Here is a 15,567-nt window from a genome sequence, read left to right as displayed (position 1 = left end):
TTTACCCATAATTTCTATATGTCTTTTCTATATATCACAAAGTATATCACGAGTTGTAGAAGTGGGCCTCTGAAGTACCTAGTAGTGAGCCTCTGGACTACCTAGAAGTGAGCCTCTGGACTATCTGGTCACTAGCCTCTGGACTACCTAGAAGTGAGCCTCTGGACTACCTAGAAGTGAGCCTCTGGACTACCTAGAAGTGAGCCTCTGGACTATCTGGACACTAGCCTCTGGACTACCTAGAAGTGAGCCTCTGGACTACCTAGAAGTGAGCCTCTGGACTACCTAGAAGTGAGCCTCTGGACTAACTAGAAGTGAGCCTCTGGACTACCTAGAAATGAGCCTCAGGACTACCTAGAAGTGAGCCTCTGGACTATCTGGACACTAGCCTCTGGACTACCTAGAAGTGGATCTCTGGACTATCTGGACACTAGCCTCTGGGCTACCTAGAAGTGGGCCTCTGGACTACCTAGAAGTGGGCCTCAGGACTACCTAGAAGTGAGCATCTGGGCTACCTAGAAGTGAGCCTCTGGACTATCTGGACACTAGCCTCTGGGCTACCTAGAAGTGGGCCTCTGGACTACCTAGAAGTGGGCCTCAGGACTACCTAGAAGTGAGCTTCTGGACTACCTAGACACTAGCCTCTGGACTACCTAGAAGTGGGCCTCTGGACTACCTAGAAGTGAGCTTCTGGACTACCTAGACACTAGCCTCTGGACTACCTAGAAGTGGATCTCTGGACTACCTAGAAGTGGGCCTCTGGGCTACCTAGAAGTGAGCCTCTGGACTTCCTAGAAGTGGGCCTCTGGACTACCTAAAAGTGAGCCTCTGGACTTCCTAGAAGTGAGCCCCTGGGCTACCTAGAAGTGGGCCTCTGGACTACCTACAGTGAGACTATGGACTACCTAGAAGTGAGCCTCTGGACTACCTAGAAGTGGGACTCTGGACTACCTAGAAGTGGGACTCTGGACTACCTACAGTGAGACTATGGACTACCAAGAAGTGGGCCCCTGGACTACCTAGAAGTGGGACTCTGGGCTACCTAGAAGTGGGCCTCTGGACTACCTACAGTGAGACTATGGACTACCTAGAAGTGGGCCTCTGGACTACCTACAGTGAGAGACTATGGACTACCAAGAAGTGGGACTCTGGACTACCTAGAAGTGGGCCTCTGGACTACCTAGAAGTGGGACTCTGGGCTACCTAGAAGTGGGCCTCTGGACTACCTAGAAGTGGGACTCTGGGCTACCTAGAAGTGGGCCTCTGGACAACATAGAAGTGTGCCTCAGGACTACCCAGAAGTGGGCCTCTGGACTACCTAGAAGTGGGCCTCTGGGCTACCTAGAAGTGAAACTCTGGACTACCTAGAAGTGAGAATCTGGGCTACCTAGAAGTGGGACTCTGTGCTACCTAGAAGTGGGCCTCTGGACTACCTAGAAGTGGGTCTCTGGACTACCAAGAAGTGGGTCTCTGGACTACCTAGAAGTGGGCCTCTGGACTACCAAGAAGTGGGTCTCTGGACTACCAAGAAGTGGGTCTCTGGACTACCTAGAAGTGGGCCTCTGGGCTACCTAGAAGTGGGACTCTGGGCTACCTAGAAGTGGGCCTCTGGACTACCTAGAAGTGGGTCTCTGGACTACCTAGAAGTGGGCCTCTGGACTACCAAGAAGTGGGTCACTGGACTACCTAGAAGTGGGACTCTGAACTATCTAGAAGTGGGCCTCTGGACTATCTAGAAGTGGGCCTCTGTACTACCCAGAAGTGGGCCTCTGGACTACCTAGAAGTGCGTCTCTGGACTACCTAGAAGTGAGTCTTTGGGCTACCTAGAAGTGGGCCTCTGGACTACCTAGAAGTGGGCCTTACCCTTGGTTTGATTCAGCCGCACCTAATCATTAGTTGCAACGATCAAGTACACATTGATAATAAGAATGTCTTTGTTTTAAAACCGGCCAATAATTTAATTTTTAAACCTTGTGGTCAGCTGAAGATTAGTGGGCTACAATGTCTGCAATGACCTTATCAACAATAACTAACATTTGTGCTTTATTTTGATAGAACCATTAAACAGGAAGGCACATTTTTAGTGGTTTGAGTTTGGAATGTTGGTATTGTCCAAACTGAATGTCATAGGTCAACATTATCTAGGGTCAGTTGGTGGAAGTGATTATTTTCTTCAGAGATAATAACTTCACTGACCATTACATGTTGTTATTCTGGACTGTTTGATACTGGCAAACGCCCATCTGGATTCCATCAACAACAACTTAAAAGCAGTGTTTTTGAGTGGTAAAATCTGACCTTATTCACAATTACATTCACCTAATTTTAGCTGAAAAAGCTGAACAAAAGGCTTCAACATGAGTGTTGGTTTAGTTTTGTAGAAAAAGTATTCATTTTGTGGCATTTTCGTTGCATCACAAGCACACATATATTTTTCTTGATTTTTTTCATCAATTTCCACCATTCCAATAATTTTTAATCAGATGTCTGTGATTCCTGCAATTCCACTAAAACTAAGTTTGATGACTACACTTATCACAAAATATGTTTTTCATACAAGGCCCTTCGAAATTAAAAAAAATGAACTCGTCCTTTCTTGAAATTCCGCCATAAATAGAAAAGACATAAATTTTGAGTTTGAGATATTTTTAAAGGAATTATGCGATTTTCTTGTAGTTCTAGAAGACTATTTACATATTTTCAAGACCCAAATCAACCACCCAAAATGGCTAACCTGTTCCTTTAATAAATTAACCAAGTACTAACAATCTAAATCACAAAACCGCCCAAAATCAAAACAACATATAGGCGAAACATTAGTAGCAGCTAATGAACTATTCACATGAGGAAGTATATCAATCATAAGTAAGTATTTCAAATGAAAAGTGGTATCAAGTGTCTAGAACAGTAAGCATACTCTGACTGTTACCAGGCAATAGATAGATGATAATCCCCACTCTAACAATAAACGATCAGAAACCATCGAAACCATCAAAGTTAGAACCGTGCACATGTAGAAGTAGAAAATCAATAAATGTAAAGTTCATTGACACAGTTCTCTCTATGACATAATAACACAGTTCTCTCAAGAAAATACATCTTAATCTTACACATGTCTTGTCAAATATTTTCAATATTAAAGGGATTGTAAAGAGGTTTTCAAAAAATTTTATTCGGATTTTTCAACCCTGTTTCCACCTGTCAGTAATGTAGGTAAAAGCGTATAGTCTAGTCGTTCGGATGGGACAATAATCTGAGGTCCTGTGTTCTACATGCTGTGGACGTTAAAGATCCCTTAACAGTTGGAAATCGAAAAAGAGCAGGCTAATGCCGCTGTCCTGGCAAATTCCCCTTATTGTACCCTGCATGGTGTTGCCCGTCTTCATTAGCCCAAAATGATGCAGAAAATTAGGAACGAAAACTCAAAATTTTTTTATGTGTGTATCAGGCACACTGAGAGCATCAATTTGCACTGTATCAATTTTCAATCAGACGTCTGTGGTTCCTGCAATTTCACTAAAACTAAGTGTTTGATTGATTTCATTATTCACTATGTATGTTTTGACATATAAGGCCTTTTGGGATTAGTGATGTCATGAAACTCTTAGTTTTAGTGAAATTACAGGAACCATAGACATCTGAATGAAAATTGGAATGGTGCAAATTGATGCTATCAGTATCCCCGATACAAGTTAAAATTTGAGAAAACCTCTTTACAATCCCTTTAATCATACACATTAGGCTGTTTCCATCTATTTTCAGATATTCCAATAATTAAACAAAAACTTCCATATAAAAACTAGACTTCAATATTCTGTCAAATCTCAGCAGACCTTTTTCAAATGTTCTTTTTTCAAACAGAAGACAAGAGAAGACAACTCTCGAATCTAATTTCAGAACAAGACAAGCGGAAATTGACTTTGTTAAAAAAAAACATGGAATAGATTTGTAGATTCAGAAAATTCAATCAATCTTCAAAAAATTATTTCAAGATGAAAAGCTGTTTGAATTCTCAAGTGACATTTATAACTATGTAAATGGAATTGTCATTTCCCTGCAACTTTTTACAGATAAGAGAAGACAACTCTCAAATCTAATAAGTATCGACAGTCTCATAACTCATCGTCTAATCGCTTTACTTTGGTTTTCGCTATCCCACAATTAATAATAGACACGGATTATGCATGATGCACTATGATTGGTTGTATTGAACGTCAACAGTACCCGACCTTGGTATAAATCTTGTTAGATTACAGTGGAGACCGATGAAAAATAACAACGAAACAAAATTTATTTAGATTGTGGTGGGATTAACTAGCATGAGAGGGAAAGCAACATCTAATAACACAAACGCTCTAACGGCGGGACACCTGATTCTACCGATTTTTGTTTTTTTTCCTGATCCAATTTTCACGGGACCTACCGTTTTCAATGTTCAAATTCTCTACCATAAATCAACAAAATATCTATCATCACTTGTATCTTAATTGCCGGTAACACGCGTTAATCTCATCACGTAATAATATTATCATTGGCTGATTAATTAATCCCCCAATTAAGATGGTAATTTGATCTATTTTAGCCCGATAATGTGTATTTTAAGCCCACATGACACACTTTTTATAACAACATCCGGTAGATTCTACTTTCGATTTTATAATAAATTTTACGGTAGCCCTACTTTTACTAAAAAACGAAATCTTGAAGTCTTCTCAGTATTTTATACCGTCAGTGCCAATCTGCGAGGTCTATAATAGGCCTATAAAACATAGACGTCGTTTCAGAATTATTTTTCATTATCGGTAGATTATCATACGCCACTGGATGTCTAATCCTTATGTAAACTCAAACTTCGTTTCATAAAATCGTTTTGTAATTTTACTGTAGCCTGTAAACATTCATTATATTGCCTGCATAACGGGCTTACTTATTTCAAGTCTTTCCATTCTGAAGAACGTCAAAATGGAAGCGGAAAATTCAGTTCAATACTTCGTGAGAGTGTTGCAGGAAAAGTATTTAATGATCGCACTGGAGAATTTAAGATGTCATGAATTACACCTTTGGAAAAAGTAACATTGCCAGTACATATTATTTACTAAATATTGCTTTCAGAGCATACTGATTTTTAATATGGTATTACAATTACATGTAGGCCTAGGTAGGTACCATTTAATTTAGAGGGCTGGGATCATGCTTGCTTTCTTGTTTTCAAACATCTTTTCAACTTGACATTATTTTTGATTCAATCAATACTGAAGAATGATAATATCAAATTTTTTTTGGGCCCCTAAATTTGAAATATCAGGCACTATTTCTAGAATTATCCATAATTATAGATTGTTAATTTTAATTGTGTCATCTAGGCCTATGATCAATTTAATTAATTTACAAGGCTTACAGCCTATTTGAAAAAAAAACAAGAAAAAAATAATCAATTTGGAGTTTCAAATCACGAATTTACGCGCTTTGGAAAAATCTCCCGACTTTTCACCCAATCTCCAGATTTTTCAAGGCAAATCTCCAGATTTTTTTTCCTGACCTGTACACATGTATGACTGAGTGTTTCAACTTTCTGGGATCCCACAAAGCAAATATTGTTAATTTTGGTACTGGTATATTTGTAAGCAGTCTTAAAGAGATTGTAAAGAGGTTTTCTAAATATTTTATGTGTATCTTGGACACTGATAGCATCAATTTGCACCATTCCAATTTTCATACCGACATTTGTGGTTCCTGCAATTCCACTAAAACTAACGTGTTTTATGACGTCACTAGAGGGGAACTGCATATATAACAATAATAGCTTCCGGTAGCTCCCCTCTAGTGACGTAATAAAATGCATTAGTTTTAGTAGAATTGCAAGAACCACAGACGTCGAATGAAAATTGGAATGGTGCAAATTGATTCTAACAGTGTCATAAATATGCATAACAATTTAGAAAACCTCTTTACAATCTCTTTAAATTCCTAGGATTTCCTCACAAGTGTTTTTTATATTATAACATCGCACAAATGAAGTCAAGCTATCCTTCTATTAATATGTAAGGTACCAAATTAAAATATACAACTATGGAAACAGTGCCATTGATATTCAGAAAATTCACTTCCTGGAGATCTTATTAATTCTTTTCAGGCCAAACCTAATCATGTCAAGAAGAATAAATGAGAACCAATAGTCTGGAGACTCAAAGATGACCTAATTCCTGGAACTAGTTCTGTTATTACAACATACTGGAATAATTCAATTGACCGATTCCTGATTATATTAGATTGGAATTGGAATCTAGGTTCAACTTCAGGCAACTAAACTTGTAGTCTAATTAAACTTAGACCAAACTTTTGTTCCATTTTTTTTTAATATCTTTTATATTTAAAATAACCACTTCAGTTAGGGTCTAATGACAGCCCTCTTGAACATCTGTCAGAATAACCTTTTGACCTAACCTCATAACATCTGATTTAACCAATCCGATTCTTTCGCAAAATCATAAAATCATAAATCTTTACTATTTTGTGAATCTTTTTCATGTTGGAGAATATGGCCTTCAGAATGATAGAATTTTATGCTACATAGGACCTCACTACTTGTCAAAAATGTCACAATTACCTCCAATAATTGAAAACCCCTGGTTTACATGGTATTTATAGCAGACAATCACATGCCTCTCTACCGGCAATAAGAATCACATTGGTCATATCGCTCTACTTTGGGTTTCGCTATCCTACAATTGATAGTCGATATTTAGACAAGACTGACGACAAGACGCGCTGTGATTGGTTGAAATGAACATCAACAGTACATACCTTGTTATAAATCTATTTAGATTACAATGGAGATTGACAAAAAAAAAATAACGAAACGAAATTGTAATCTAATTTTATTAGATTGTTATTCAATAGGAAAGAGAATTTCAGCTTTATATAACCTCTCTATGAGATGTTTTAATTACATCATCTCGTTAGGAAGTTAATGTGGATGATATATTTATTTCATTATCTTTCATGTACCATATTAACCTCTAATATAAAACACATTTTATCACAGAAAATTCTCTTTATCCTTTCATTCTTATTATCAATTTACATACCAGTACCTAAGTTATCTTTAAGTTTGTGATAACTTGCAAGTTTTTGTTACCAAAAGCAAATTACCAACATACTATGTGAACTCTCTGAAAGGTATGTTGCTTGTCTGTTGACATAAGTAAGGAGTAGTATATAGAGATTCTATTCTTTAGTCTTGACACCTGGTAAATCCAACTGATGAATATATACTCTTATTGACTAAGTTGGAGATTTTAAATTTTATGTCTATTCTAAGAGGTAGTATACTTTTAAACTGTCTCAGTAATTAAAACACAACTTTATCACGAATTGAACAACACAATCTTTTTATTAGCCATTTTGTTTGTTGTGGGATTATTTTTGTTTGATATAAAACATTTGTTGGTTTTCTAACATTTTGTATGTGTATCGGGGACACTGATAGCATCAATTTGCATTGACCAATTTTTAATCAGACGTCTGTGGTTTCTGTAATTCCACTAAAACTAAGTGTTTGATGATGTCACTAATCGGGAAGGGCCTGATGTTATAACTAGTATATTTTGCAATTTGCGATGTCATCAAACACTTCTTTTTGTGGATAACTTACAAGTTTTAGTTAAAAAATAAAATATACCAACATACTATGTGAACTCTCTGAAAGGGATGTAGCCTGTTGCCATTGCAAAGAGGTTTTCTAAAAATGTTATATACCGAGGACACTGATAGCATCAATTTGCACCATTCAAATTTTCAATCAGACGTCTGTGTTCCTGCAATTCCACTAAAACTAAATGTTTGATGATGTCACTAATCACAAGTCCTTAAGTGATACATATTTTGCGATTAGTGACATCATCAAACACTCAGTTTTGGTGGAATTGCAGGAACCAACAGTACCTTAATTCCATATATTTGAATTACAACAGACATTATGGAATGGATTCTTTAAGACAGTGAAATGTATCAAATTCTAATGAAGAACTAGTTCAGAAGAATGTAGTTTTCACAGACCTCATTAGAAGATAACAAGACAGATATTAGTTAGAAGAAATATGAAGAGATGTCAGAACTGACAGTTTTCTTCTCACAATATTGATAATTAATTATCAGAGCATTAAATATCAGGGCATCTGCCACATTTTTCTTCATCCAATAGTACACCTTAATCAAGCCTCATTTTTGAGACACTGAAAGCGAGGTTCATAACCCAAATTACGTCATCCATTGATATGATAGCAATGTCGTATGAAGGAATAGCCTATGTGACGTCACTAAACATAATGAAGGAATCGCATATGTGACATCTCTGAACATCACATCATCAGTGAGAAAATTGGTTTAAAATTGACCTTTCTCAGAAAGACTGTACATAAATGAACATTTATGATTGGTTAAAACTTAATTGTATGCAATAAGAACATAATGATATGATTAAGAGTACATGATAATTCATTAAAAACACCAATTCATCTAATAGTTTGACACTAAAAAATAAGGAAACCCATCTTTAAGAGGGTTTGATCTTTACTTCAAAATAATATCTTTCACAGGCCCAATGACCACCCCCACGCTCTAAATACACCACTGTTTGGTCAAATACATACTAGATTGATGTCTCAGTTTCTTTGAAGACTGATGAAAAATTTTGAAATATTGGCAATGTTTGATTGTATTTAACAGTAGGGTCAATTTTTTATCAAGTAAATTCTAGGTCAGAAAAACTCTGAGTATATAGGTGAGATAAATACTAATAATAGGTCAGTATGTTTACAATATACTTATTGATAACTACTGATACAGCCAGTATCTTCCTGGGGTCAAGCCAGTTTAACCTAGTCCAAGCTGACCCATACCTAATTAAAACATAATGAAATGAAATGGAGTTTTACGTCCTACTCTATGTTGGCTAATGAAGACAGGCAAACCATGCGGGGTCCAATGAGGGAAATTGTGCCAGGACAGCACCATTAGCTTGTTCTTTTTCGATTAACAACTTTCAAAGGATATTTAATGTGCACAGCCTGTAGAACATAGGACCTCGGTTTATTGTCCCATATCAGCCCCTCTTACCTGCATCACTGACAGGGGGAAACCGGGTATAAATATCCGAAGGTACCTTTGTGACTTTGTGGAAACTTGACAATACTATTATTAAATATCTGTTAGATTGTCAGTCACAGTTAACTTATCTATATTAAAATCTGATGTCATTTGTGATTATTTCACTTTCCGTCCTTTGAGTTATATTTTGTAGTTTTGGATTGTAATGAGGTTTTGTAACAAATTTATGTGTATCAGGGACACTGATAGTTTTAGTGGAATTGCAGGATCCACAGATGTCTGATTGAAAATTGGAATGGTGCAAATTGATGCTATCAATGTCCTGATACACATAAACATTTTTTTACAATCCCTTCAAATTTGTTTTTAATGGAATATCACAAAATGTTGTTAGCTGATAATTATTGTCTAGATACAGACAAAAACATGTTTCTTTTCTACATCAGATATTTGTCCAAAACAATTTTTTAGACTCGACTGTCTCCACAAGACTTCCTTGTTTCTGGTTTTTCGTGGCATCAAATCTTTAAATGTGACAAAAATGAAGCTAAAACTTACCTGAGTCTAAGTATTATTATAGTCCTTAGTCTTCAAATTTATTTCAAATTTCACTCACTCTATCCCCAAAAACTGTCGAGAAAACCACAACACAAGTCACAAAGCAGGTAATGTAATGTATTTTACAGTAGGCCTATCTGAAACACATCAAAGGAAAAAGTGTTTAAAATTCAGTTGAAAACCATTAAAAAAATTCCACATTGAAGCCTCAACACCAGCTGCTTGCAACAAAAATGATTGGAGAGCAATGTCTGCTAAATAACTTCATTTGTTCAAGACTGAGCAAGCAGACTTCTCTATCCGTCTGCCTGAATCAATGTGAAACTAGGTCAACTCTATTATTAATCCATATTGCAGGGTTTCACTGGTTTGTTAGTAAACATTGAACATTAAAAGATCAAATCTTATAGGCTGTTAGGGCAATATTAACAATATTATGCAATTTGATGAAAGAATAGATTAATCTTTACACTGGCTAGATCACATTAAGCCTACAATCCTTTTTAAAAGTCAATTTCACAGAAATGTATTCCTTATCAGGGCAGCTGATGCGGGTAAGAAAGGGTGACATGGAAAAAGGGTCAAGTCGTTCGGATGAGACAATAAACCAAGACCCCATGTGCTACAAGCTGTGTACATTAAAAATTCCTTGACAGTTGCAAATCGATTCATTTCATTTGAAATGTGAGTTTAACATTTGGAAATGAGAATGAACTTTGCAATACTAGTACTAAAAACTCACTGAACAGGAGGTGAAAAACTAACATACAAAAAGTAAAGTTTTATGACATATAGCTATCCTCCCAAAGAATCTAAAAATCATACAATATACTCACCAAAAAAAGCAATCCTAAACTTAATAACCTTCTCCAAAATTCAATATTTAAAATAAGAACTAACTATCTAAGATGTAGTGCAGACCTTGTAACTGATGTAGTGTGTTCAACTGTTATATTATTTGACAGGTAAGACAGACAGTATGATTTGATAAATTACATAGCACAGAATTTAAATTCAACCAATGGTTTGATTTCAAATTCAATTGATTGATGATGACAAATATAAGATGTTTTGAATGAATTGACAACTCTTCATTCTAGTGAATTTGTAAATTTCTAGATTTTGTAGTGTATCAGGACATTTAAAGGGAAAGTTGCCATTATGAGGGGGTGATTTTAGTCTTGAATATATGTAAATAGTCTTCAGAAGTACTAAAAATGTACAAATATAACATAATTCCTTCAAAAATATCTTAAACTAGGAATTTCACTTTCTATTTCTATATGTCTTTTTCTATATATGGCAGTGCCTCCAGCCTCTGATTGACATTTTGACATTGATTTTTCAGCTGGAATAGTCAGAAAAACTAGGCCCTGTTTTATGGAGACTTTCCACTACAAAGTTTTTGTCTAACACAATATTAAATTACCTTTACAACGACTATGACTTATGATGGTATGACAGAACTACAAAAACCCCTGCACTTTTGGAGGGCGTAGTTTTTCTGTCCCTACTCCAGCCAACAACTTTCAAAATAGCTATCAGGGGCTAGAATAGGGGCAGATGTTTCGGTCTAGCATACAGGACAAGTTTTCCTGAATCTACCAGAAACACAGTTCCTACAGAGAGGCTATGAATTATGGGATAGCAAAAGACAAAGTAGAGTGATTTGACCAATAAGATTATGAGACTGTCGCTTGTAAAAATGGTTCTGATTGTCTGCAAAAAATAGCTTGAAATGTCACCAGTATGTGACCTTCGTATCAAAAAAAGGATGATAGTCAATGCAGAAAGACAGCTAGATGCAAATATTGTAAATAACATGGAAACCTACAGGAAAATAGCCATTTCTGCCACTACAGTGTTGTAAAATTGTAGATAAACTATACCAGTACCTCAAATTTTTAATCTGAAATAGGATATGCACTATTCAATTATATCCTGTTAAAAGAATCAAAGAATCATATATCACATGTTCAAATAAAAGCTAACAACCTTCCTTCACAATTCCATGCCTTTAACTAATATTGCTGAATATATGAATAACAGTGCCAATAATTCTCTGTGTTATTGCATGTAGAGACAATATTGAAAGTATGCCAAGTATTCCAGTAAATTTATTGTATTCACTCAACACAGCTGTTATACCATTATCATAATTAATGATTTTGTACTTCCTTGTTTTAATACAAATACATATTCATAAGCTTATACTATTCACAAATCATTCATATTATTTCTATTCAATATGTTCCCTCTTCAGAATGACAAGAAAAAATCTTGATCTTTTAGATCTTTAAAGGGACAGGTGTGTGCCATTATGAGGGGTTGATTTTAGTCTTGAATATATAGTAAATAGTCTTCAGAAGTACTACAAATGTACAAAAATTGCATAATTTCTTTAAAAATACTTCAAACTAGGAATTTTACTCACTGTTTCCATAATGTCTTTTCTATATATCACAGAGTATCTTAAATTGACGAGTCGTCATTTTAACATTCAATCGCGGATAATTCTGGAAACACACGGATTGGAAGAGTTAAAATTCGACGGTGACCTGTGAACACTATTACTGATTAGCTCAGCTAAAAAAATTCCAGTTTATGAGACTAAAGTGTGATTGGTCAAAACAACATTAGTTGGAGCATGAATCCAGGGTCATTAGAGAGCATGTCCTAGCTCCCTGGTGACAGATTTCTGCCCTCTCAAAAGCATTCTGAGAAGCATAAGACACTAAATTCACCTTTTGTTTGTGTCACAAAATCCCAGCATTGGAGAGGGCAGGAATATGATTGGCTTGCGGTATCATCAAACTGACCAATGTTCAAGTCGCCCGTCATAAAGGGATTATCAAGAGGTTTTTGTAAATTTTTTATGTGTATCTGGGAGACTGATAGCATCAATTTGCACCATTCAAAATTTCAATCAGACCTCTGTAGTTCCTGCAATTCCACTACAACTAAGTGTGTGATGACGTCACTAATCGTAGAGCCTTATGTGATTAGTGACATCATCAAACACTTTCTGGAACTGCAGGAACCACAGACATCTGACTGAAAATTGGAATGGCGGAGATGGTGCTATCAGTGTCTCTGGTAAAAAAAAACGGAATGAAAGTTTGGTCTTATTTTAATTAGACTGAATGGATGGGACTCATATTATCATGTCATTACTGAGCAAGAAAAAATAATTGTCAACAAATTAATGAAATGTTGTCCGACAACAGTCTACTACGCTACTATATCTTACTTGTACTTACTACGTTAAAGGCCATGTTAACACCCACTTAAAGATGGGTTTCCTTACTCTTTTGGTGTCAGATTAAGGACAATATTTGATTTATTGGTGTTTCTAATGAATTATCATATATTCGTAATCATATTATTATGTTTCAACCAATCATAGTGGTCCATGTATATAGTCTGGATACACAAAAAAAGGCTTTTATGAACTAAATATGTGTAAGCTCATAGTATTACGAATACGGGTTTTGACATGGTCTTATTAACCCGTATTAAACTAAGCCACTACACTTTATTTTGGGGGCATGGAAATGAGATTGTTGCTATTTAAATCTACCAATCAGATCGGTAGAACAGAAACAAAACACAACATTGCTTTGCCGCCACCCGTTTGAAGAGATAAGAACACATTCTTTCCAAGTTAATATTCCAAAGTCTCTCGGCTTCAATTATTTAACAAAAATCTTACTCACTTCTGTACAGTACATTTTCATCAAAATATGTAATGGCATGCTGCTTTCGCTTTGTCATAACGATCGATTTGTTTTGATTGGTTGAAATTTGCTACCAATACAGTAGGACAATATTTATCTATGAATACGTAATTCTTCTCACTTGTATTACCCCAGCCCCGAGGAAGTATGATGAACGGGGGTTTGGTTTGGACATGATGGTGTAAGCTGTGAACATTACCAGTACTGATTATTTTAGCGAAAAAATTCACGTTTCTGAGACCAAGATATCATTTACTCCCGGCAATACAGCACTTTACCAAGAAATGCAAGCTTACAGCCTACCAGCAGATTACTTGAAATTGATGAACATAAATAAGAATATATATTTCTTTATTTATAAGAAAGTAGACACATCTATCATCCTAGCTGACCTCAAAATAGAAGTCAGTCAATTCCAATAATTCATAGACATAAAATATGACAGATTCCTACCAAATTATATGGGTAGAAGAATAACTGAAGAAATCCATTGAGACAGAAAATTCAGATAATGGTAGCCATTAGAAGTAACAGCTCTCCACCATTCTGATGTTAATATTGATTAACTTTTACAGTAGGCAATTTACACAGCAGTTCACTTTACATACTTTTTATCTATACAACATCTTTATAGGTTTATAGACATCAAGAACAGACCAAATGTCGCGATGAAGCATTTATATCTAAAGAGGTTTTGGCAACCTTGGATGAGAGTCATTTATATTTCTACTCCAGCCATGGAATACAAGACAACTCAGTGCACCTTTCATGACAAACTCGGCCCAATTTTCAAGACAAACTCAGCCCACTTTCATGACAAACTAGGCCCATTTTTCAAGACAAACTCGGCCCACTTTTAATGACAAACTCGGCCTATTTTTTATGACAAACTCGGCCCACTTTTATGGCAAACTCAGCCCACTTTACAAGACAAACTCAGCCCACTTTTCAAGACAAACTCAGCCCACTTTTCAAGACAAACTCGGCCCACTTTACAAGACAAACTCAGCCCACTTTACAAGACAAACTCAGCCCACTTTACAAGACAAACTCAGCCCACTTTTCAAGACAAACTCGGCCCACTTTACAAGACAAACTCAGCCCACTTTACAAGACAAACTCAGCCCCCTTTTCAAGACAAACTCAGCCCGCTTTTCAAGACAAACTCGGCCCGCTTTTCAAGACAAACTCGGCCCACTTTACAAGACAAACTCAGCCCACTTTACAAGACAAACTCAGCCCACTTTACAAGACAAACTCAGCCCACTTTACAAGACAAACTCAGCCCACTTTTCAAGACAAACTCAGCCCACTTTTCAAGACAAACTCGGCCCACTTTACAAGACAAACTCAGCCCACTTTTCAAGACAAACTCAGCCCACTTTTCAAGACAAACTCGGCCAATTTTAAAAGACAAACTCGGTCCACTTTACATGATAAACTCAGCCCACTTTTAGAGACAAACTCGGCCCACTTTTCATGACAAACTCGACCACTTTTCATGACTCGTCCCACTTTTCATGACAAACTCGTCCCACTGTTCATGGCAAACTCGGCCCACTTTTTATGACAAACTCGGCCCACTTTTTATGACAAACTCAGCCCACTTTTATGACAAACTCGGGTCACTTTTTATCACAAACTCAGCCCACTTTTTATCACAAACTCGGCCCACTTTTGTTTTATGACAAACTCGGCCCACTTTTTATGACAAACATTGGCAAAAATGGGAAACATGTCCCTTTAATTACAATTTAACTTTAATCATCATTGTCAGCCAACAAACTACAAATTTCAATTAGATCTACAATTCTCATCTCACTGTGTTGGAAGTTGGCAAATCAAAGACACCGTTTCAATCCAGCCTTTTTTTTTTTGAAAAACAGCCTTTGCCGGCTTTGGACATTATCAATCAGGCTAGCCGACAATTACAGCGTTACTTCCAGTTAACTAAATAATAAAACATGGCTTCCATACCTACTTGATGCGTACAATCCAACAAAACAACGAAAAAATGTAAGTCTTCTTCCCCGACTTGATGATGAAGTTGATTACAGTCGTCGGTAAATTCGAAAAATGTTTACCCCTATTGTTAAAAATGAACTCATCCTTTTTTGCCACTCAGGAGACATTTTGTTAATTGACAATCGAGTCTTACGTTTC

At 36.3% G+C, this 15,567-nt stretch overlaps 1 protein-coding gene across 1 annotated transcript; it reads left to right on the top strand.

The window, feature by feature from the left end:
• Positions 1–14,309: 14,309 nt before the first annotated feature.
• On the top strand, positions 14,310–14,861 carry LOTGIDRAFT_143430 (hypothetical protein; the record flags this gene model as incomplete). Its single annotated transcript, XM_009053920.1, has 1 exon — positions 14,310–14,861. A coding segment is annotated over one exon (552 nt), but the record flags the coding sequence as incomplete, so codon positions are not given.
• Positions 14,862–15,567: the final 706 nt, after the last annotated feature.

The sequence above is a fragment of the Lottia gigantea genome (assembly GCF_000327385.1).
Source record: "Lottia gigantea unplaced genomic scaffold LOTGIsca_203, whole genome shotgun sequence".
In the NCBI taxonomy this organism is placed as follows: Eukaryota; Metazoa; Mollusca; class Gastropoda; family Lottiidae; genus Lottia; species Lottia gigantea.
The sequence above is the reverse complement of the archived record's forward strand: the minus strand, read 5'-3'. Positions and strand labels throughout refer to the sequence as shown.